This window comes from Mizuhopecten yessoensis, unplaced genomic scaffold (genome assembly GCF_002113885.1).
Source record: "Mizuhopecten yessoensis strain PY_sf001 unplaced genomic scaffold, ASM211388v2 scaffold10879, whole genome shotgun sequence".
Classification (NCBI taxonomy): domain Eukaryota; kingdom Metazoa; phylum Mollusca; class Bivalvia; order Pectinida; family Pectinidae; genus Mizuhopecten; species Mizuhopecten yessoensis.
This window is the reverse complement of record NW_018408767.1, coordinates 95,802-120,344: the sequence shown is the minus strand read 5'-3', so window position 1 is coordinate 120,344 and position 24,543 is coordinate 95,802. Positions and strand designations below refer to the sequence as shown.

The window sequence follows — 24,543 nt, the reverse complement described above, 5'->3', positions numbered from 1 at the left end:
TCATATTGTATTATATTGTATCATATTGTATCATATTGTATCATATTGTATTATATTGTATCATAGTATATCATATTGTATCATAGTGTATCATATTGTGTCATATTGTATCATATTGTATCATATTGTGTCCTATGTGTCATATTGTATCATATTGTATCATATTGTGTCCTATGTGTCATATTGTATCATATTGTATCATATTGTGTCATAATGTATAAAATTGTATCATATTGTGTCATATTGTTTCATATTGTATCATATTGTATCATATTGTATCATAGGGTATCATATTGTATCATAGTGTATCATATTGTATCATTGTGTATCATATTGTATCATATTGTATCATAGTGTATCATATTGTATCATATTGTATCAAATTGTATTATATTGTATCATATTGTATCATAGTGTATCATAGTGTATCATATTGTGTCATATTGTATCATTTTGTATCATATTGTGTCATATTGTATCATATTGTATCATATTATATCATATTGTATTATATTGTATCATAGTGTATCATATTGTATCATATGGTATCATATTGTATTATATTGTATCATATTGTATCATATTGTATCATAGTGTATCATATTGTATCATAGTGTATCATATGGTATCATATTGTATCATATTGTATTATATTGTATCATAGTGTATCATATTGTATCATATTGTGTCATATTGTATCATATTGTGTCATATTGTATCATATTCTATCATATTGTATCATATTGTATCATAGTGTATCATAGTGTATCATATTGTGCCATATTGTATCATATTGTATCATATTGTATCATAGGGTATCATATTGTATCATAGTGTATCATATTGTAGCATAGTCTATCATATTGTATCATATTGTATCATATTGTATTAAATTGTATCATATTGTATCATAGTGTATCATATTGTATCATATTGTGTCATATTGTATCATAGTGTATCATAGTGTATCATATTGTGCCATATTGTATCATATTGTATCATATTGTATCATATTTTATCATAGTGTATCATAGTGTATCATATTGTGTCATATTGTATCATTTTGTATCATATTGTGTCATATTGTATCATATTGTATTATATTGTATCATATTGTATCATATTGTATCATAGTGGATCATATTGTGTCATATTGTATCATATTGTATCATATTGTATCATATTGTATCATATTGTATTTTAAAGGTGCAATCACCTGTGTGTGTTACGTTCATCGTTTTATTCATAATTGACTTAGAAGAGTAAGAAACTAATTATATGGGATAGACTGAAAATATTTCCGTGTCACAAATGACAATAGCAGTTGATGATTTATAAAACAAATCATTTGAAAGTCTATTTAAACCATTTAACAAAGGAAAGGTCTAGTTATATCTTATTCTTTTGTGAATTCCCATCTACATTATTCATTTGATTATAGAATATTGTACATTGTATCCGTGATCTATATAATGTAAAAACGTTAATGGTGACGCACGTGAATCATCATATACATCCATTGCTATATACGTGAATTAAACTATATACAAATTGAAACACACGTGAATTGTAATTTTTTTGAAGTACAATAACAAAAACACATATGATACTTTTAAAGGACAACGAATTATATTAAACAGATTTTAAACTGTCCCTCAAATTTATACATTTAAAAACTCAATGCAACATTCTTTTTCAAATCAAAACACCCCTCAAACTGAAAATATCTCGTTATTCTGGTTACAAAAGTGTTATGGTAAACCTAAAATAACAATTAGATAGTGATATTTAATGACAAAAAAACAGCAACAAAAAAACAAACAGTAATTTACAATGTGTTGCTCTACTTTGCTCCCTTTCTACATAAAATAAATTATTGCATACATATTTAAAAAAGGGAAGATAACTTCACATTCCCATGTCAAAATGACAAAGGAACGATATATCACATAGTCATGGAAGGTGTTGTTCAAATCGAACAAGAACAATTTGTATGACTATAGCAATTATCATTTTTACATACCAACATATGATACAATGTAATTTATTGCTTTTCCACATGATTGTTAATTTTCTCTATATCAGACCATATTTGCCTAGCCATATGCTTTAAACAGTGTCTAGCCAGTGGAGTGAGAAAAGGGAAATTGTTCCTCAAAACCCTGACTGGATAGCGATTATTTTATTCAAACACTGAAATAAAGTTTATCACAGGAACATAGTTATCAACCTGTACACTCCCGTCAGATTTAAATCTCAGACAAGTTTTCGAGTCTGTATGGTCGGTCGTTGGTAAAAATATTGACTGCTTGTTAAAACATAACGTCTAATTCGGTACTATCTACCTTTTAAATAATCTTTAAATGTTCCTGTCTTCAACGTCATCCTTTCAAACAAAAGATCAAGTCAGTTTCATGTTTTGAAACAAGACCAGTTTCCCCTTACATTGTTGGCATGTCTTTTCAGAGACACGAGGTCACACAAGACAAGTGAACCGAACACGAGACCCAGCATAATAGCACCGAGCATGCCCAAGCCTTTGGCAGAAGATCTGTCGTCAGAGGCGCTTATTTTTTTGTTTCGAAAGGACGATAGGTCGGTTTTGTTTACAGTTAACTGTTTCTTTGTTGCCTCCATTTCCGGTCTAACCGTCTCTTTCTTTTCGTCGTCCGTCAAGCCTTCCGGAAGTGGGTTTTCTTCCCAGTATTTGAGTTTGTCGTAGTACGCACAGTCGCAAGGACAGTACTCTGTATCTGAAATGAACATAGTTAATTATTTCACTATACGGGTATGATATTTGATGAAATGTATGAAATATGGCGATTTCCGATACGTTCATGTCTGAACAATATTCATTCAGAGAAGTATTTCTGTACGCTTATTTAAGGAATATTTTTTTCTCTGATTTGATGACATGTCCAGATATAAAAGTTAAATATAAGGTTTTATGGTTAAAAAACGTGTTTCAAGTTTAAAAAAGAACATATGTTATATTTCACAAAATGAATGAAGCATTTTAAGAAAAGAAGGAAATTGACATCCTTTCATTATCAAATCATTATCACCTAGTCCCGTGTCATGTCGTTTTACCTGCAGTTACCAATATTGCTGTTGATTCAGAAACATGGTAGATCTTCTGTATTTGTCATAACGAGAGAACGCTTGTCTGAATATGTAATACTTCCCGTCATCTTCCAGGTAATTGGATTGATATTTCTATATTTAGAAATATTCAACCACATGAAATACTTTTCTATGTTTTTATTTCTGGTAATCATCAAGAACCAGGACTGTATTCGATATATCATTGATATTTTGTCGACGTTATCTATTGATATTCATATATGGATTGAACTACATATTTTAATATCTATGGGTGTATGCAACCCGATTGTTTACATACATATCCTATTTTACGTGGAAGCAGCATGCATATTTAAATAATTATTATAGCCCGGACCAATATGGTGTGTCCCCTACAACTCATCACCTGGTAACTCTCTTACCTAAGGCCTCAGCGCAGGTGTTGTACATTTTAGCATTTATAACTGGGTCACACATTGTGTCATCTGCAAGGAAACAAAAACGATACTCTCAAAATTTCCTTATACAATATAAGCGATAAAATCAAACTATCTTTGAATTTAAATCTACAATATTAACTTTTTTCTATACATATAACCCTTCAGATCTACAATATCACCCGACAATAATATAAAATCATCCTTTAGATCTGCACAGCCTACAAAATTACCCGTCATATCTACACAATTAACCACCAGATCTACGATATCACCTTTAAAATCTACAATATCACCCTTAAGATCTACAATATCACCTTTCATATCTACAATATCACCTTTAAGATCTACAATATCACCTTTAAGATCTACAATATCACATTTAAGATCTACTATATCACCTTTCAGATCTACAATATCACCTTTCAGATCTACAATATCACCTTTCAGACCCACAATATCACCTTTCAGATCTACTATATCACCTTTCAGACCTACAATATCACCTTTCAGATCTACTATATCACCTTTCAGACCTACAAGATCACCTTTCAGATCTACAATATCACCTTTCAGATCTACAATATCACCTTTAAGATCTACAATATCACCTTTCAGACCTACGATATAACCTTTCAGATCTACAATATCACCTTTCAGATCTGAAAGGTGATATTGTAGGTCTGAAAGGTTATATTGTAGATCTGAAAGGGTATATCGTAGGTCTGAAAGGTGTTATTGTAGATCTGAAAGGTTATATAGTAGGTCTGAAAGGTGATATTGTGGATCTGAAAGGTGATATTGTCGGTCTGAAAGGTGATATTGTGGATCTGAAAGGTTATATTGTAGGTCTAAAAGGTGATATTGTAGATCTACAATATCACCTTTCAGACCTACAATATCACCTTTCAGATATACAATATCAAATTTCAGACCTACGATATCGCCTTTCAGACCTACGATATAACCTTTCAGATCTACAATATCACCTTTCAGATCTACAATATCACCGTTCAGATCTACAATATCACCTTTCAGACCTACAATATCAACTTTCAGACCTACGATATAACCTTTCAGATCGACAATATCACCTTTCAGATCTACAATATCACCTTTTAGATCTACAATATCGCCTTTCAGACCTACAATATCACCTTTCAGATCTACAATATCACCTTTCAGACCTACAATATCACCTTTCAGATCTACAATATCACCTTTCAGACCTACAATATCACCTTTCAGATCTACAATATCAACTTTCAGACCTACGATATAACCTTTCAGACCTACGATATAAACTTTCAGATCTACAATATCAACTTTCAGACCTACAATATCACCTTTCAGATCTACAATATCACCTTTCAGACCTACAATATCACCTTTCAGATCCACAATATCCCCTTTCAGATCTACAATATCACCTTTCAGACCTACAATATCACCTTTCAGATCTACAATATCACCTTTCAGACCTACGATATAACCTTTCAGATCTACAATAACACCTTTCAGATCTACAATATCACCTTTCAGATCTACAATATCACCTTTCAGATCTACAATATCGCCTTTCAGACCTGCAATATCACCTTTCAGACCTACATTATCACCTTTCAGATCAACAATATCACCTTTCAGACCTACAATATCACTTTTCAGACCTACAATATCACCTTTCAGAACTACAATATCACCTTTAAGATCTAATATATCACCTTTCAGATCTACAATATCACCTTTCAGACCTACAATATCACTTTTCAGATCTACAATATCACCTTTCAGATCTACAATATCACCTTTCAGACCTACAATATCACCTTTCAGACCTACAATATCACCTTTCAGATCTACAATATCACCTTTCAGACCTACAATATCACCTTTCAGACCTACAATATCACCTTTCGGATCTACAATATCACCTTTCAGACCTACAATATCACCTTCAGATCCACAATATCACCTTTCGGATCTACAATATCACCTTTCAGATTTACAATATCACCTTTCAGATCTACAGATTTGCCCTTTACATCTACAATGTTACTCTTCAGATCTTAAATCTAATAAATTCTTACAAAAGTGTCCCTGCAAATTCGAGATTTCTTAGAACGATATTCTGAAAAGCACATCTGTGAACAAGAAATCTTATGTTTTATGATTTTAGGACACCCATTGCTTTCATGTCCGTTAAAAAAAAGATTTGGAGAGTCAACATTTGTTATGTTTATTCTTTTCTTAAGTCTGGAATATTACATTTTTGTTGATTTTGTTTATTCGTCGTCTTATTTAAATATGCCAAAACAAAATTCCACTTTCATTCCTCCTTTCAAATGTCCAACTTATCTACTGCTAATTTTAAATTCATATTGAAATATAAGATACAGTATGTTTGTCGTACTGAAAACGAGTCGAATCTTCATCATGTCTGCTTCTTCAAAAGTAGCTGCTGTTGTATTAGTAAGACTATCTGAAATATAAACAGAAATGGTCATTTAAAATATGTTCATTTTGTCATATTGACGAAAAATATGAAAAAGAAAAACAACTTATGTTATGTTGTCCTAGCATAGTAATTTTGCCAAGTTATGTCGGTCATGTCAGAGAAGATATTAAACACACTAAAACATATGATAATGTTTGGTTTTGTTGTTTTGTTTTTGCTATTCGGTTAAAGTTTTCACGGGCTAGGCTTTGTCCTCATGACCTAATCCCTTCATTTAAAAGATGGCAGTTTAATTGAAAATTCTAATTCATTCTGTTTGTAACACACTTTTTGATTGGTCAAAATAGAAATATGGCGACAGCATACTCACGATAAAACTATCAGAAAATTTATTTAGACCGCCTCAGAAAAGTTGTATATTTCTACGCGTTGGTGTTGTTTTTGTTTACAATGGCGGCTAACTTTGATCTCGATTGGAAGGACAACGAGAGTGAATGTGATTTGAGTAGCGAATGCGGTAATTCGCTACACGCACAGATTCAGCTGCTATGATAGGTCTAAAGCTGAACCACTGCCGATACTGCACGAATCTGACAGCACCACTGCCCCAACAGACGACACAGATGCCGCGACTGAAGTCAGCAAGACTTCACCATTTCAAAACATCGGTGAAGGTCCAAATGCCCAAAGTTTCAGCATCGATACCGATACATTGATAAAATAGTTGTAACTTATCGATTTGTTGTTGACTTTTCTTCTTGCTCCTTTTTTTAATATTTCAATAATAATTTTTGATATATTCCTTTTCTGCGATGGCAAGATCGAATAGAACTGGAGGTCAAAGGCTAACTATTACCCCCGCTCCTATATAAACCAGAAATGTAAGCAAACAGCTAACTAAGGAAAAGCATTGCAAAGCAATACATAGTCTCCCACCAGTTATGATTTCTTTATTGACTGAGCTGTACACGTATTTAAGTATATAGGTCACTGACATATTTCCTGTACTCCGTCCAAATGCCAAAACATACTTTCAAACCAAAATCTTGTTAGCCCAGATAAACCAGTTTTGCTTAAGTCGTCCTAGTATTTAAGGAAGAGTTGTCGGGGCAAAATGTTTTAACAAAGGGCCATAAATCCTTCGAAAGGGTAGGTAGTTACCATAAACTGTAAACTTGCTTTGAAATTGGCCCATTAGATGAGAAGTTGTCAGAACAAGAATTTGTCAACAAAAGGCCATACTTCCATAACAAAGGATTGGGAAAAAAATACCTGGATGTACAACATCAGGGGGTTGTTATCATATCTCACCACTTCCATTGAAATTGGTCCAGTAGTTTGGGAGAAGTTGTACGGGCAAGCATTTTTCAATAAAGGCAATATATTTGTTAAAAAAGGGTGAGGATGAAAAAAAGAATCCTTGATGCTCAACTTCAGGTGGTAGTTATCATATCTATACAGTTTCGTTGAAACTGATCCATTACGTAAGAAGGAGTTGTCCGGACAAACTTTTTCTACGGACAGACAGACGGACAGAATAGCTTTGTTGCACGGGGTATTATAATATAACTGGTAAAGCATTTAATATGCAATACTAGCAATTAATTGACACAGGGTTATAATGTTGGCTTAAACATGTTTGATCATAAAGCGACATACATTGTATTGATAATTGTCTGCAATTTCATATTGTCACAAAAATAACGAAGTATTTCGGATTCAGGAGTGTACATACTAACTCTACTAGGCTGAATTCGAAGCTAGAGGACTTTATGTCAAGGCAAGCTATTTCTTTTTAATTCGGGAATAAATTAGCAGTGGTACATCAATATTTAACTCTTTCAAATTAAGTAAAATTAATATTAGCAAGATATGACAATGATAAACCAACTCGTCTAAGCTAAAACAACTGACAGATAGATGCTTTGGGTATTTTCGAGAAATCTAGGTCAGTGTGGGGACCACTGATGGCACTTATAGACAAAGTGCGACTAAACTACAAAATTACATACCTGAGTTAGAGACAATTAAACAAATTTAGTCAAATATTTTGGTTAGAAAGAATGTAGGAACTTCAAAAGTGATTTCAAACATTTTTTAGGATGGTTTTCCAGCAGAAATTGTGACATAAAATTTAAAGAAACCTCTCCTGAAAACCCGGACAATTATTTTTTGGTTACGTTATGCTAAAGTCAGAAAATGGGTGACTAGTGTTACAGAAATAGAACTTTTGTTGGAATTCGGGCTGCAATTAACCGTAATCTGCGGAATCAACCGTTTTACAATAAATTTTCAATTTTTGAAAATAATTAAGTTTAGAATTCCAATAAAATGTTCATTGCAATGCTCTAAACCTTGAAAAGAAACGGAATGACAAAACACATGACACAGATATGGAGCAATAGAGGTCATTTGAACTATTCAGTCTGGAAATTACCTTGATCCTTCAGATGAAGGTGTGGTTCGTTATAACTCTTAGTTTTGCCATATGGAGTAGGGGGTGGGATGGGGTGAGTGTAACAGCTAAGGAATATGATAATAATATGAACATTCTTCATGGGTCACCGCCCGCGCATTTGAATTTTGTAAGCCTTAGTGAAGCATAATTATTTATTACATATGCAAAATACAGTTGTATAAAAGGACATCTAGTACAATTTCGTCCTTTTAAATAGCTTTAAATTATCCTGTCTGGTACACATTTGAGGATGATTATTGTGTTTGTGGAAGAAACATTCCCAAAGATATGAACATTTAATACATTTACCATTTTTCAATCAATCAGTCATAAAGAATGATGTTATTATCTTTTTAATTTAAGAGTTCTTTTATGCCATGTTGAAAGTTCAATAGTCTCAACACAATGATTCTGAGTGTGATTAACAATATGGTATAAATGAGCGTGGTCAGTGTGATAAACAATAAAGTGTTAATGAGGCGTGGTCTGTGTGATAAACAATAAAGTGTAAATGAGCGTGGTCAGTGTGATAAACAATAAAGTGTAAATGAGCGTGGTCAGTGTGATAAACAATAAAGTGCTAATGAACGTAATAAGTGTGATAAACAATAAAGTGTTAATGAACGTGGTCAGTGTGATAAACAATAAAGTGTTAATGAGCGTGGTCAGTGTGATAAACAATGAAGTGCAAATGAGCGTGGTCAGCGTGATAAACAATAAAGTGTTAATGAGTCATAAACACTTTATTTTGTTTATCAAACTGACCACGCTCATTAACACCTTTTTGTTTATAACACTGACCACGCTCATTTGCACTTCATTGTTTATCACACTGACCACGCTCATTAACACTTTATTGTTTATCACACTGACCACGCTCATTAACGCTTTATTGTTTATCACACTGACCACGCTGATTTACACTCTATCATTTATCATACTGACTACGCTCATTAACGCTTTATTGTTTATCATTGTGATAAACAAAAAGGTGTTAATGAGCGTGGTCAGTTTGATAAACAAAATAAAGTGTTTATGAACGTGGTCAGTGTGATCAACAATGAAGTGTTAATGAGCGTGGTCAGTGTGATAAACAATAAAGTGTTAATGAGCGTGGTCAGTATGATAAACAATAGAGTGTAAATGAGCGTTGTCAGTGTGATAAACAATAAAGCGTTAATGAAAGTGGTCAGTGTGATAAACAATGAAGTGTTAATGAGCGTGGTCAGTATGATAAACGATAGAGTGTAAATGAGCGTGGTCAGTGTGATAAACAATAAAGCGTTAATGAGCGTGGTCAGTGTGATAAACAATAAAGTGTTAATGAGCGTGGTCAGTGAGATGAACATTAAAGTGTTAATGAGCGTGGTCAAAGTGATAAACTATAAAGCGTTAATGACCGTGGTGAGAGTGATAAACTATAAAGTGTTAATGAGCGTGGTCAGTTTGATAAACAAAAAAGTGTAAATGAGCTTGGTTAATGTGATAAACAATAAAGCGTTAATGAAGCGTTGATGAACGTAGTCAGTGTGATAAACAATAAAGCGTTAATGAAGCGTTAATGAAGGTAGTCAGTGTGATAAACAATAAAGTATTAATGAGAGTGGTCAGTTTGATAAACAATTAAGTTTTGATGGGCGTGGTCATTGTGATAAACAATTAAGTGTAAATGGTCGTGCTCAGTGTAACAACAAACCTTGTAAAGCGGATTTAGGCAGAGGGGTTCTGCTGTAGAAGAATCGAGGCCTTGTGACGTCATCACGTTTATTGTAGACGGCCGCACGAATGTTACTAGTACTGTCGTCGTACATGACAAAGTCGAAGTCCGGAACACTGCGGCACAGGGAAATCATAAACATAAATGAATATGCATTGCATCAACACACCAGGATGAAAAGAAATATGAGAGGCAAGTTGAACATGACAGTTTGAGACCTAAGATGTCTTATGAAGATAAAGGCGAACATTACAATAACACGTTAGTTCGAAGCTACGAGGACACAGTTTTCAGTAAACATCGACCGGTTAAACTAAAGAGCCATGCTCCAATATTAATCCTTGTTTTCTATAATGTGCTAGTCTTCAGTGAATGTGTATTTAAAGGAGAAGACTGTCTTTCAACCATATACAGTTTGTTCAGCCCCTTACCTAGGAGGCCCCGTGGCCAATCAAACTGCATGAATACAATAACAAATGTTCGTGGCTCAGGGAGGCTTCGTGACTTCAGGAATAGTCCATGAAAGATTTGTCGCCAGTGCTCAATAATTTGTCCGCTCATCTGGCACCAGGAAGGCAACACTTTATGTTAAAGAATATCAAATCCCTAGGAATGATTTGTACTAAATATCAAACCCCTACGGATGCTTTGTACTAAATAGGTAAAAAACCTTTCATCAATATTTTATGGAATGTTTTATGAATTTGCTTTTAAAACGAGGTTAATTTTCAAGATTGGTCATTAAAAGATATTGGGTCACCTGCTCGGTAATATGGGTTTCTCTGGGTACTCCAACATGAAGACAACATACACGTGTCTGTCCGGGCAGCAAAAGTGATAATCAATAATCATATTGTATCTATAATTCCTGACATCTCCCATCCCCGTAAGGCATCGCTTTGATATACAGATTTATGTGTATGTTTGTGTAAATTAAATTGAGTAAATGTATCGAAATTAGGTTGACTTTAATTGCCACATTTAGCGTTACTGAAACGAAATTTCGGACTTGTGCTTCCAGAGACGTATATACTATTTTATGTCTCTGTTTCATCACTGTTCGAGTTGTTAACTAAAAACTGCATATGTTATCGGTTTGAGTTAAACTTTATAAAACAACAGAATGCTTTGATACACATATGTTCAATAAATCATTTAGGGGCTTAAATAAGAGAGTTGTAATCTCGATCGAGTCACACATTCGATACTAAGGGAGACACAAGCCTTAGCATTGAAGCAAATCAGTTTATTCACTCATGTGTCCTGGAATTTATTGAATATTCTGGAAGATTTTTTACCTATACTGTATTATAAATGATTTCGTTTCGATAAGATTAAAGTGGATCAATATCTGCTTTCATAACAGAATTCAAAGAGTTGTTATCAAACGTCATCCTGGACAGAAGTAACAAACGGGGTCCCACAAAAGAGCGTGCTGGGACCAGTAATATTTCCAGCATACAACAACGATCTCCCAGATGCAATACATGCACTAATCAAACTTTTTGCAGATGACAGTAAAATGTTCAACAACAGTGGCACAGCAGAAGACAGAAACGGAATTAAAAGGAGAAGAAATATCGCAAGCGGATGAAGAAAAAGATCTCATTTCAGTAAACATGCTGGAAATTCTGTCAAGAAAGCAAATAGATTAACGGGACTGCTCAAAAGAACATTCAAACAGATGGATAAAGACATGTTCCTCCCTCTGGATAAACCATTAACCCGACCACATATGGAATACGCAGTGAGTGTGTGGAACCCAATGTATCAACCAAACTAGAACAAGGACTAACACACCTGTCATATCCAGAAAGATTGAAATATATTGGAATTCCATCCTTACAATATCGGAGAAAAAGAGCAGATATGATACCGAACTTTCCGAATATTGAAAGGCATAGACAAATCTGAAAAGGATGATTTTTTTTCAATATGGAAACTGGTCTCAGAACAAGGGGACATGACTACAAAATAAAAAAACCCACAAAGTAGACTAAACATTCTAACCAACTGCTTCAACATGAGAATAATCAACAATTAGAACAGTCTACCAGGAGAACAGTGAAACTGTCAATCAATTCAAAAGTAGGTTGAACAGACATTGGAAAGACTTACCAGTTTAACCCGACGTGTATGTATACTTCAACCTGATCAGTGACAGCAAACACGTTGGTAAAGGACAAAAAGTAAACAACAACAACCAACTGATAGCATAAGAGAAAACGTGTACAAGTGGTAAACAAATGTGGTGAACATATCTTAATACTATAAATAGCAAACTCCAAGGCATACATTCCAACATGAGAAAAGGAAAAAACACTACAGTTCCTCCAGAGGAGCTCGGTGTAAATAGTTTTATCTCCGGAGACCACAACCTAACCTATGTACGTAATCAATGAAGAAAAGAAATATTAGAAAGTGTAACAATAATAATAATAAACATTTAGGTGGTCAAGACACGGAAACGTGTATTTACAGACCGAAACCAGGTAGAACCAGGTAGAACCAGGTAGATATAGAACCAAGTTACCAGGTACATGTAGAACCAGGTAGATATAGAACCAGGTACATGTAGAACCAGGTAGATGTAGAACCAGGTAGAACCAGGTAGAACCAGGTACATGTAGAACCAGGTACATGTAGAACCATGTAGAACCAGGTACATGTAGAACTAGGTAGATATAGAACCAGGTACATGTAGAACCAGGTAGATATAGAACCAGGTACATGTAGAACCAGGTACATGTAGAACCAGGTAGATATATCAATCCTTCTAATCTGGTGTAATTGGTTAGAATGGCACTGTGTGTATTGACAGGGAATTTTGATGTGTTTCCAACATAGCACTAGATTCAATCTATTAAATTATCCGGTGTTCTAATTATTAATGTCTGTTTATAAGGAACTTTATTCTTGCAAATTGGTTCTAGTTTTCTTCTATTTATCTGTGTACACATATAATTTATTATATCTCCTATAAACATGTTCCGTATGTACTATATCTAAGTGTGTGTTTATGTGTATGTACATGTCTGAAATGTATGTTTTCCATTCTAACAAAGGCTTGAATAGGCGATGCCTTTGCCTAATCCAATTGTATATAAATACTATAAAATTGATTTGAAATAAGGTGAAACACATTCGACACATACCCCGTATCCACGGTAACATTCCCAGGACCGTCTTTCGGGTAATAGTGAGTGGGTGTCTCCTTCATCCAGGATTTCAAAGTTGCTGATTCAGAGGAAGGATCATATCGGATTTGCCATTCCCAATTATCAAAATATATCCAAACCTACGGAAATAACACATTTAATCCATCAGATTGTTTTGAAACGTTTTTTCGTCTGGTTTTCGTTTAATTTATATTCTCGTTGTTTTACATGACATGACATGTTTTTTAAAGAATGCGCGTGAGACACGCGCGCATGTGATTGCATATAGAATGAAAAATAAAATCTTCAACAAGCCACCGTTTTGTTTTTGCTTACCTGGTTTGGACATTCTGGTCTTCTTTTGATATCAATGTCCTTGCTTCGAAACAATCCCGACCCGGAAACGCTACACTCTACACCGTTCATGTTGTAGAGGTCAAACATGTTCACACGACTTCCACGTGGGATGTGCATTTCCGCTTGAAGTGAAGAAAACACTTTTGTTAGATAAACTTAATCATCCTTCTTCTTAAATACCATGCTACAACAAGATGTTTCAATATCACGTTATGTAAATGTGATCTAGTTTATCAATACTAAAGAATCTCGATAATTAGCCTTAATTGAAAATAGGCCGGCTAGCTAAACATATCTCGAATATAAACCATCTTTGAAAATAGCCCGGTCATAAGGACATGCGTTGGATTTTAGGTAGGAACCATTGTCCCAGCTCATACTATAATTATTTCAATAATTGGGTAAAAAAAAATAGCCATTAATGGCTCACTGTCAAAATGTCTTTGATATTAAAATCGCCTTGAAAATAAGCTGACTTCACAAATTAGTACAAAAAAAAAACAAAAAAACATAATAGTTATAGTAAACAAACGCCTAGGACACTATACTGCAATTGAAAATAAGATGCGTTTTATTATAGAAACTTTAGGGTATCAATTTCAATTTGAGAAAAATGAACGTACATGTACATGGAACACCTATGACATTTAGCAAAGGACTCAGAAAGCCAAAACTAAAATACACTTCATTATACATCTGTTTTGTCTGTCTAGGACTCAACGGTAACGCTGGGACCAAAAGATTGGGAATACAAACTGTCTTACTTACTTGTTTTGAAAAGTCCTTTTTACACAACCAATAAAATGTTCTATGTGACGTTTCGATGACTAGTACGATATGTACACTGTCACCTTCATCAGACAAATGTCCATAAAACTCGTACCCATTTTACACCTTTGTGTGCATACGCTTCATTGGTCATTTGTCTGATGAAGGTGACAGTGTACTTATCGTACTAGTCATCGACACGTCACATAGAACATTTTATTGGTTGTGTAAAAAGAACTTCTCATAATCCATACTTACCAACCTGAAGAACATGTTTAGAAATGTCTTAATTACTGTTCACACAGAGTGGCGGTTGCATAAAACCCTTAATTTATGAATTCAAAATTTAGAGGAGTACTGATTGATTTCAAATTTAGAGAGGAAGCATTCAGAATAATCACAATGTTCTGACTTACAAAACAGTAATTGAATTGAGGTGGAAAGAATAAACTAAGGGCTGACATTTTCCAGAATAATTGATTCCCCTTCCACCCAAAATGGTTATGTCAACAAATTACCTTTAAGAAAACGTACCAATTATAAGTAGGACACGAACACACCTGTTTACATTATTGAATATTCCGGTGTAACCGCTTGGTATAAATCCGCTAAGTTTAACAGGTGCATTACGCATTCTGTGAGTAGAATTTTCTTGCTCAACGTTTCCACCTCAGCGGTAACCCATAGTGTGCATAATCTCTCCGTTATTCCTACATTTATTGATTCTGCCAAGGAAGACACGCACTAGCCTTTAATTATCATTCCTCATAGTTAAAGACGTGATCAAACGACTAGAAATGTCAGAAACCCTTGTGAGTGAGAAATAATTCGTAAATATATTGTATTTTTTTCTCTAATAATATCAACGCCATCTTAATTGGTTTGTTCAGTATTAAATAGTTTCGTAGACATGTGGTTAGAAATATTGGCTTATACGGTTAATGAGAATAGCACGCAGTACACTACAAATAGTTGAGTAAAATTTCGTCGTCTAAAAATCGATAAAAAATGATGATGGTGTGATAATAACTTGACAAACAGTCTGCTAATTAACAAGAAGTTTGCTTGTAATGTTACTACTTACTAGCCATCTACGGCCAAATGACGACAAGTATGAAAATAGAACGACAAATATAGCAATAAAACAACAGTGTAGGCCATAGGACGACGGATTAGGTACTATTATGTCAGCGCTTTAGGTCTTACGTCGTCAGCTATAGTATGGCTTCAATCGTGACACTACAGCTAAAACATACTACAACAAATGTAATATAGAGACAGTTATTGCAAATATACCACAGCTAAAGTAATAAGATCAAAGCTAAAGAAATAAGATCAAAGCTAAAGAAATAATATCTCAGCTAAAGTAATAAGATCTCAGCTAAAGTAATATGACCACAGCTAAAGTAATAAGATCTCAGCTAAAGTAATAAGACCACAGCTAAAGTAAGATTTCAGCTAAAGTAATAAGATCACACCTAATGTAATTACGACCACGGCTAAAGTAAGAAGACCACGGCTAAAGAAATAAGACCACGGCTAAAGTAATAAGATCTCGGCTAAAGTAATAAGATCTCAGCTAAAGTAATATGACCACAGCTAAAGTAATAAGATCTCAGCTAAAGTAATAAGACCACAGCTAAAGTAAGATTTCAGCTAAAGTAATAAGATCACACCTAAAGTAATTACGACCACGGCTAAAGTAAGAAGACCACGGCTAAAGAAATAAGACCACGGCTAAAGAAATAAGATCTCAGCTAAAGTAATAAGACCACGGCTAACGTAATAAGATATCAGCTAAAGTAATATGACCACAGCTAAAGTAATAAGATCTCAGCTAAAGTAATAAGACCACAGCTAAAGAAATAAGATCTCAGCTAAAGTAATAAGACCACGGCTAAAGTAATAAGATATCAGCTAAAGTAATATGACCACAGCTAAAGTAAAAAGATCTCAGCTAAAAAATAAGACCCCGGCTAAAGTAATAAGACCACAGCTAAAGTAATAAGACCACGGCTAAAGTAATAAGATCTTAGCTAAAGTAATATATCCACAACCAAAGTAATAAGATCTCAGCTAAAGTAATATGACCACAGCTGAAGTAATAAGATCTCAGCTATAGTAATAAGACCACAGCTAAAGTAATAAGATCTCAGCTAAAGTAATATAACCACAGCCAAAGTAATAAGATCTTAGCTAAAGTAATAAGATCTCAGCTGAAGTAATAAGACCACAGCTAAAGTAATAAGATCTTAGCTAAAGTAATATAACCACAGCCAAAGTAATTAGATCTCAGCTAAAGTAATATGACCACAGCTGAAGTAATAAGATCTCAGCTAAAGGAATAAGACCACAGCTAAAGTAATAAGATCTCAGCTAAAATAATAAATTTTCAGCTAAAGTAATAAGACCACAGCTAAAGTAATAAGACCACAGCTAAAGTAATAAGAACACAGTTAAAGTAATAAGATCTATGCTAAAGTAATATGACCACAGCTAAAGTAATAAGATCTCAGCTAAAGTAATAAGATCTCAGCTAAAGTAATAAGATCACAGCTATAGTAATTAAGACCACGGCTAAAGTAATAAGACCACGGCTAAAGAAATAAGACCACGGCTAAAGTAATAAGATCTCAGCTTAAGTAATATGACCACAGCTAAAGTAAAAAGATCTCAGCTAAAGTAATAAGACCACAGCTAAAGTAATAAGGCCACGGCTAAAGAAATAAGACCACGGCTAAAGTAATAAGATCTCAGCTAAAGTAATAAGGTCTCAGCTAAAGTAATATTACCACAGCCAAAGCAATAAGATCTCAGCTAAAGTAATATAACCACAGCTAAAGTAATAAGATCTCAGCTAAAGTAATAAGACCACAGCTAAAGTAATAAGATCTTAGCTAAAGTAATATAACCACAGCCAAAGAAATAAGATCTCAGCTAAAGTAATAAGACCACAGCTAAAGTAATAAGATCTCAGCTAAAGTAATAAGACCACAGCTAAAGTAATAAGATCTCAACTAAAATAATAAATTTTCAGCTAAAGTTATATTACCACAGCCAAAGTAATAAGATCTCAGCTGAAGTAATATGACCACAGCTAAAGTAATAAGATCTATGCTAAAGTAATATGACCACAGCTAAAGTAAAAAGATCTCAGCTAAAGTAATAAGACCACAGCTAAAGTAAAAAGATCTCAGCTAAAGTAATAAGACCACAGCTAAAGTAAAAAGATCTCAGCTAAAGTAATAAGATCTCAGCTAAAGGAATATAACCACGGCTAAAGTAATAAGATCTTAGAAGATCTCAGCTAAAGTAATAAGACCACAGCTAAAGTAATAAGATTTCAGCGAAAGTTATAAGATCACAGCTAAAGGACTTACGACCACGGCTAAAGTCAGAAGACCACGGACACAATACTATCACAGCTATAGTAATTAAGACCACGGCTAAAGTAAAAAGACCACGGCTAAAGAAATAAGACCACGGCTAAAGTAATAAGATCCTAGCTAAAGTTATATGACCATAGCTAAAATAATAAGATCTCAGCTAAAGTAATAAGATCACAGCTATAGTTATTAAGATCACGGCTAAAGTAATAAGACCACAGCTAAAGAAATAAGACCACGGCTAAAGTAATAAGATCTCAGCTTAAGTAATATGACCACAGCCAAAGTAAAAAGATCTCAGCTAAAGTAATAAGACCACAGCTAAAATAATAAGATCTCAGCTAAAGTAATAAGATCACAGCTATAGTAATTAAGACAACGGCTAAAGTAATAAGACCACAGCTAAAGAAATAAGACCACGGCTAAAGTAATAAGATCTCAGCTTAAGTAATATGACCACAGCCAAAGTAAAAAGATCTCAGCTAAAGTAATAAGACCACAGCTAAAGTAAAAAGATCTCAGCTAAAGTAATAAGATCTCAGCTAAAGGAATATTACCACAGCCAAAGCAATAAGATCTCAGCTAAAGTAATATAACCACAGCTAAAGTAATAAGATCTCAGCTAAAATAATAAATTTTCAGCTAAAGTAATATTACCACAGCCAAAGTAATAAGATCTCAGCTGAAGTAATATGACCACAGCTAAAGTAATAAGATCTATGCTAAAGTAATATGACCCCAGCTAAAGTAATAAGATCTCAGCTAAAGTAAAAAGATCTCAGCTAAAGTAAAAAGATCTCAGCTAAAGTAATAAGACCACAGCTAAATTAATAATATCGCAGCTAAAGTAATAAGATCTCAGCTAAAGTAAAAAGATCTCAGCTAAAGTAAAAAGATCTCAGCTAAAGTAATAAGACCACGGCTAAAGTAATAAGATATCAGATAAAGTAATATGACCACAGCTAAAGTAAAAAGATCTCAGCTAAAGTAATATGACCACAGCTAACGTAATAAGATCTCAGCTAAAGTAATAAGACCACAGCTAAAATAATAAGATCTCAGCTAAAGTAATAAGATCATGGCTAAAGTGATAAGACCACGGCTAAAGTAATAAGATTTCAGCGAAAGTTATAAGATCACAGCTAAAGGACTTACGACCACGGCTAAAGTCAGAAGACCACGGCTAAAGTAATAAGATCTCAGCTAAAGTAATATAACCACGGCTAAAGTAATAAGATCTTAGCTAAATTAATATAACCACAGCCAAAGTAATAAGATCTCAGCTAAAGTAATATGACCACAGCTGAAGTAATAAGACCACAGCTAAAATAATTAGATCTCAGCTAAAGTAATAAGATCATGGCTAAAGTGATAAGACCACGGCTAAAGAAATAAGACCACGGCTAAAGTAATAAGATCTCAGCTAAAGTAATAAGACCACGGCTAAAGTAATAAGACCACAGCTAAAGTAATAAGATTTCAGCGAAAGTTATAAGATCACAGCTAAAGTACTTACGACCACGGCTAAAGGCAGAAGACCACGGCTAAAGGAATAAGATCTCAGCCAAAGTAATATAACCACAGCTAAAGTAATAAGATCTAAGCTAAAGTAATATGACCACAGCTAAAGTAATAAGATCTCAGCTAAAGTAATAAGAGCTCAGCTAAAGTAATAAGATCACAGCTATAGTAATTAAGACCACGGCTAAAGTAAAAAGACCACGGCTAAAGAAATAAGACCACGGCTAAAGTAATAAGATCTCAGCTAAAGTAATATGACCACAGCTAAAGTAAAAAGATCTCAGCTAAAGTAATAAGACCACGGTTAAAGTAATAAGATCTTGGCTAAAGTAATAAGATCTCAGCTGAAGTAATAAGACCACAGCTAAAGTAATAAGATATCAGCTAAAGTAATATTACCACAGCCAAAGTAATAAGATTTCAGCTAAAGTAATATGACCACAGCTAAAGTAATAAGATCTCAGCTAAAGTAATAAGACCACAGCTAAAATAATAAGATCTCAGCTAAAGTAATAAGATCATGGGTAAAGTGATAAGACCACGGCTAAAGAAATAAGACCACGGCTAAAGTAATAAGATCCTAGCTAAAGTTATATGACCATAGCTAAAATAATAAGATCTCAGCTAAAGTAATAAGATCATGGGTAAAGTGATAAGACCACGGCTAAAGAAATAAGACCACGGCTAAAGTAATAAGACCACGGCTAAAGTAATATGACCACAGCTAAAGTAATAAGATCTCAGTTAAAGTAATATGACCACAGCTGAAGTAATAAGATCTCAGCTAACGTAATAAGATCTCAGCTAAAGTAATAAGATCACAGCTATAGTAATTAAGATCTCAGCTAAAGTAATAAGACCACGGATAAAGTAATAAGACCACGGCTAAAGTAATAAGATCTCAGCTAAAGCAATATGACCATAGCTAAAGTAAAAAGATCTCAGCTAAAGTAATAAGACCACAGCTAAAGTAATAAGACCACGGATAAAATAATAAGACCACGGCTAAAGTTATAAGATCTCAGCTGAAGTAATAAGACCACAGCTAAAGTAATAAGATATCAGCTAAAGTAATATGACCACAGCTAAAGTAATAAGATCTCTGCTAAAGTAATAAGACCACAGCTAAAGTAATAAGATCTCAGCTAAAGTAATAAGATCATGGCTAAAGTGATAAGACCACGGCTAAAGAAATAAGACCACGGCTAAAGTAATAAGATCTCAGCTAAAGTTATATGACCATAGCTAAAGTAATAAGATATCAGCTAAAGTAATAAGACCACAGCTAAAGTAATAAGACCACGGCTAAAGAAATAAGACCACATCTAAAATAATAAGATATCAGCTAAAGTAATAAGACCACAGCTAAAGTAATAAGACCACGGCTAAATAAATAAGATCTCAGCTAAAGTAATCAGACCACAGCTAAAGTAATAAGACCACGGCTTAGGTAATAAGACCACGGCTAAAGAAATAAGACCACGGCTAAAGAAATAAGACCACGGCTAAAGAAATAAGACTACGGTTAAAGAAATAAGACCACGACTAAAGCTATAAGACAAGATATAGTCATACGACTACAGCTAAAGCCAGGAAACCATAGTTTAAGTAATATGACCACGGCTGAAGTAAATACATTTTACGACATATTGTATTTGATAATAACAAAAAACACTACAGACAATACAATTTGACGCTGACTGCTTAAAATGTAATGCGAATGTTTCACCATTTGTGAAAGACACGTTCCATTGTATCTTTTTAACCGAATTTCAAATTTGTTTAATCTTAAAGTTTAATTAGCACAACATTAATGTCCGAAACATTAAATACACAAAAATAGCTTTGGTCTCCTTCTGACATATACTTTTCATATATAATAGAAAAAAACCTGCCGTTTTTGAAATAAAGTTTTATGACAATATCTTAGATGACCAGTATTTCCTGTTTCTAACCATTACAGAAATGAACATCTTGTTAAAATTTCCCTTTGTGTGGAACTGCTTATTGTGAAATACATATGTGTGCCAAGGCATTTGATATCTTTGACTAATTTCTGTTTTTCACCATCACAGACATAAGCATCTTGATAAAATCGTCCTTCTTGAGAATGTGATAACTTTTATTTCATTAGCATTCCAAAAAGTAACGTAACTATAGAAACAATGTAATCGATTCTAAGGTTCTTTAGACTCCAATAACAAAACGATATCACCTGCATACACAGTATTTAGATATTCAAACATGTGAGCATGGTTTGGTTTTCAGCTTCGACTGACGACATTGTTATTATCGTGATTCTCTAGCGATTACGTCACATGTTTATTGACACCGCTGTTGTATTATCAGTCCCCGAGGTTGCCCGTAATCTTGTACCTAGAATGTATCCTGTCATATATATGAATAATTATTTGCCAACAAATGTACCAATATAAATATTTTACATGCCTCTTTCTCTTTTTCTGTAGATAAATGTATTGTTCCGAACCCGTTAGACGTGAAATTTTATCCTTTTGACATTATGAAGAATGCACAACGGACGAACCCTAAATTAACAAAATGGACAGAGATAATATTGAGGAAATAATATGTTATCTTCAACAAAATGTTTTTACAATCTTCTGACAGAGGAACGTAATATACACACATATGAGTGCACCTATACAATTTAGTCATTTATACGGTACGCCAAAATGTCTTACACTGCACCATCAAGCTGTTCCTCTATTTTAGGACTCTTCTGTGATGCTACATGTAGGGGCGAAAAAGATGGAAACCAATACAGACACATTTCATGGTGTGAACACGAAAATATACCAACACATTCCATGGTGTGAACACACAAATATACCAACACATTCCATGGTGGTAACACACAAATATACAAACACATTCCATGGTGTGAACCCACAAATATACAAACCCATTCCATGGTGGCAACACACAAATATACAAACACATTCCATGGTATGAACACACAAATATAAAAACACATTCCATGGGGTGAACACACAAATATACACACAAATATACAAACACATTACATGGTGGTAACAATTTCATGGTGTGAACACGAAAATATACCAACACATTCCATGGTGTGAATACACAAATATACCAACGCATTCCATAGTGGTAACACACAAATATACAAACACATTCCAGGGTGTGAACACACAAATATACAAACACATTACATGGAGTGAACACACAAATATACAAACACATTACATGGTGGTAACAATTTCATGGTGTGAACACGAAAATATACCCACACATTCCATGGTGTGAACACACAAATATACACACAAATATACAAACACATTCCATGGTGGCAACAAACAAATATACAAACACATTCCATGGTGTGAACACACAAATATACAAACACTTTCCATGGTGTGAACACACAAATATACAAACACATTCCATGGTGGCACAACACAAATATACAAACACTTTTCATGGTGTGAACACACAAATATACAAACACATTCCATGGTGTGAACACACAAATATACACACAAATATACAAACACATTCCATGGTGGCAACAAACAAATATGCAAACACATTCCATGGTGTGAACACACAAATATACACACAAATATACAAACACATTACAAGGTGTGAACACACAAATATACAAACACATTCCATGCTGGTAACACACAAATATACAAACACATTCCATGGTGTCAACACACAAATATAAAAACACATTCCATGGTGGGGACACACAAATATACACACAAATATACAAACACATTCCATGGTGTGAACACACAAATATACACACAAATATACAAACACATTCAATGGTGGCAACAAACAAATATACAAACACATTCCATGGGGTGAACACACAAATATACAAACACTTTCCATGTTGTGAACACACAAATATACAAACACATTACATGGTGTGAACACACAAATATGGATTTTCTGTTTATGATACGGAGGTCGATGTTTTTGATTATGATCATAAGAGTGCTGTGAGGTTTTGCCTTCATTACCCCAGTTCTTGACGTGAGGACATGACGTCACTACCCCAGTTCCCGACGTGAGGACATGACGTCATTACCCCAGTTCCCGACGTGAGGACATGACATTACTTGGATTCGACCTAGATGTTCATGGCGGGCGTCATAGATAAAGCAGAAGACGCTTACCTTTCCGGAACAACTTGTATTATTATCCTCGTGCTCTTTTAAGGTTCCATGTAAATCTGTCTTTTGTTCATATTTTGCTATATTTTTTATCAGTTTTGAGTTTGAATGAAGATTTTGTTTACCCTTCGATTTTTTTCTGTTGTGTTTTTTTTGTCAACATCCATAGACGAAACATTCATGTCAATGTCAATTCGACAGGAACAAAACATTTGCTGCGTTAACAAATCACGAGGACTGTCAAGACACCAGTAAAAAGTATACACAAAAGGACGAATTATACCATGACGACAAAACAATATCTCAGTGTCAACACACAAGGACAAAGGACAAAATAATATCGCCCGAGGACATTACATATTACTAAATTGTCTACACATAAAGGCAAACCGAACATCGCAATATCAATGATGATGGATAAAAACTCAACTCAAAAGTTGGTACGAATAGTACGAGACAATAATGGTAACAGAGGAAACATTAAAACAATTCAGCGTCATCAGTGACATCATTTATAAACTAATTAATGTATTGTTTTTACATGTAAATAATAATTTGTAATTGTTCTCTGAACAATAGAATGTATCATATCATTAAAAAAATATAAATGATATACCAACGTTCCTGTTATGTACTTTTCACGATGTAACATAAACGATCCTTTAATCAAATGCATTCAATAACGAATTTCTTCGTGCAACATAACACATAATATGAGTGTTACAACAATTTTGTCCCATCGCTACTGATAATATTGTCACAATCCACATCAAGTGTTATGTGGGATTTCTAAATGCTTTATTCATGAAGGTGAATGAAATGAAAAACAAAAAATATATGAAAAAATGTAAAAATTGAAAACAAAATAAAAATAAACAATTACCTTTGATAGAACCGGAGGAAATCCCAGGTAGTATCAACACTAACCCAAACACAATAGTACTGAACGCAGTGATCCTGGATCCTGGGGCGATAAAGTGCCCTACCAACACAACGTATTTCAACATGTCCTCCATATCTCAGTGCT

At 33.9% G+C, this 24,543-nt stretch overlaps 1 protein-coding gene across 2 annotated transcripts; it reads right to left on the bottom strand.

Annotated features, from left to right (window-relative positions):
• Positions 1–1,183: 1,183 nt before the first annotated feature.
• LOC110463238 lies at positions 1,184–24,543 on the bottom strand. Of its 2 annotated transcripts, none has more exons than XM_021517671.1 (7): positions 24,400–24,543; positions 13,649–13,791; positions 13,310–13,452; positions 10,134–10,270; positions 5,935–6,003; positions 3,507–3,569; positions 1,184–2,753 (listed from the first exon to the last, which is right to left on the bottom strand). In XM_021517671.1, the coding sequence occupies exons 1-7, from the start codon at positions 24,530–24,532 to the stop codon at positions 2,413–2,415; spliced, it is 1,029 nt and encodes a 342-aa protein (XP_021373346.1). In that variant the 5' UTR covers positions 24,533–24,543; the 3' UTR covers positions 1,184–2,412. The 2 variants fall into 2 exon arrangements, with proteins under 2 accessions (XP_021373346.1, XP_021373347.1); XM_021517672.1 differs by having other exon boundaries at positions 1,184–2,747.